The 1,047-nt window shown below is 37.6% G+C and overlaps 1 protein-coding gene across 1 annotated transcript in view; it reads right to left on the bottom strand.

Annotated features, from left to right (window-relative positions):
* Nucleotides 1-846: 846 nt before the first annotated feature.
* Nucleotides 847-1,047, bottom strand: part of LOC144969730 (perlucin-like) — a 13,250-nt gene continuing 13,049 nt past the window's right edge. The window contains exon 6 of the mRNA XM_078908891.1: nt 847-932. Within this exon, the coding sequence (XP_078765017.1) occupies nt 920-932 (13 nt within the window). The 3' untranslated portion in view covers nt 847-919. The remainder of the gene's footprint in view (nt 933-1,047) is intronic.

Below are 1,047 nucleotides of genomic sequence, written 5' to 3' on the forward strand. Positions count from 1 at the left end.
AACGGCTTCTAAAAGGTGATCTTAAAAAAATAAAACAACAACCTGAGATTTTATATAACGCAATATCTACTAAACGTGCTCAAAGCGTTTTAAAACGGATCCCTAATCAACAGCAACACGTAACATGACGCCTGTCAGGCCATATTACAATTTTCCCCCGACAAAACTGTTAACGGCCAAGCACTCATTTTACACGTGAGACGGCTGAGAGAATGTGAGTAAAGAGTCTTTTCCAAGGACTGAAACTATGCGCCGAGAGAAGCTCGAACCCAGGACCTTGCGATCCGAAAGTGAGTGTCATACCATAAGACCACATAGACGGACTTTACTATATAGAATGGAGTCGTTTTCAAATTGTCTGTGGATGGAATAAATGACTATATATCATGATGCGCGTGTAGAATGGTGAATTCGGGGAAATGCCTTATATAATAGGATTCAATAGTCTGACGTCACGCCCCACCGGCCACGAGCAGCTTGGTTCTAAACAAAGAAAATCGGTACATTTTATTCTTCATGTTGGCTAGAATTTTTTCATATGTCATATGATCAGAATGTATAAAAGTTAAAACATGATCAGATTTATAATGTTTTTCTCCTCTGGATAAACTTTTATGCTCGTCGGAGAGTTATTTCATAAGGGCGTCCGCCATTGTTCCGATAGTTTAGAACCAGTTACTAAGTTACTATGCGTCATTACAAGGGAAGTGACGTCACGACTGTTGAACCCTATTGTCCACACAAATATTTAGTGATTCACTTGACTGAAAAGTATGAATGCATGAAAACCTCTTCCTCTTAGTATCACTAAGAAACAATGAAAGAAAAACACACAAAAAGCCTTGGTTTATGTTTACGTCTTTAATGGGTTTCATCAAAGAAATTTCATAAGACTGTCGTTGAGTTTGAAATATTGTTTCTACACGTCCAAGCTGTGGGAGAAGAAAAAAACACATTAAAAATAAATGATACCTCTTGATATCATTTCCAAATACTGAACGTATGTGTTTAGAATTCATGGTCAGAAAAAGGTACTTCCGACATCAG

The sequence above is a fragment of the Berghia stephanieae genome, chromosome 3 (assembly GCF_034508935.2).
Source record: "Berghia stephanieae isolate SIO BIC M18660-M18661 chromosome 3, UCSD_Bste_1.3, whole genome shotgun sequence".
Classification (NCBI taxonomy): Eukaryota; Metazoa; Mollusca; class Gastropoda; order Nudibranchia; family Aeolidiidae; genus Berghia; species Berghia stephanieae.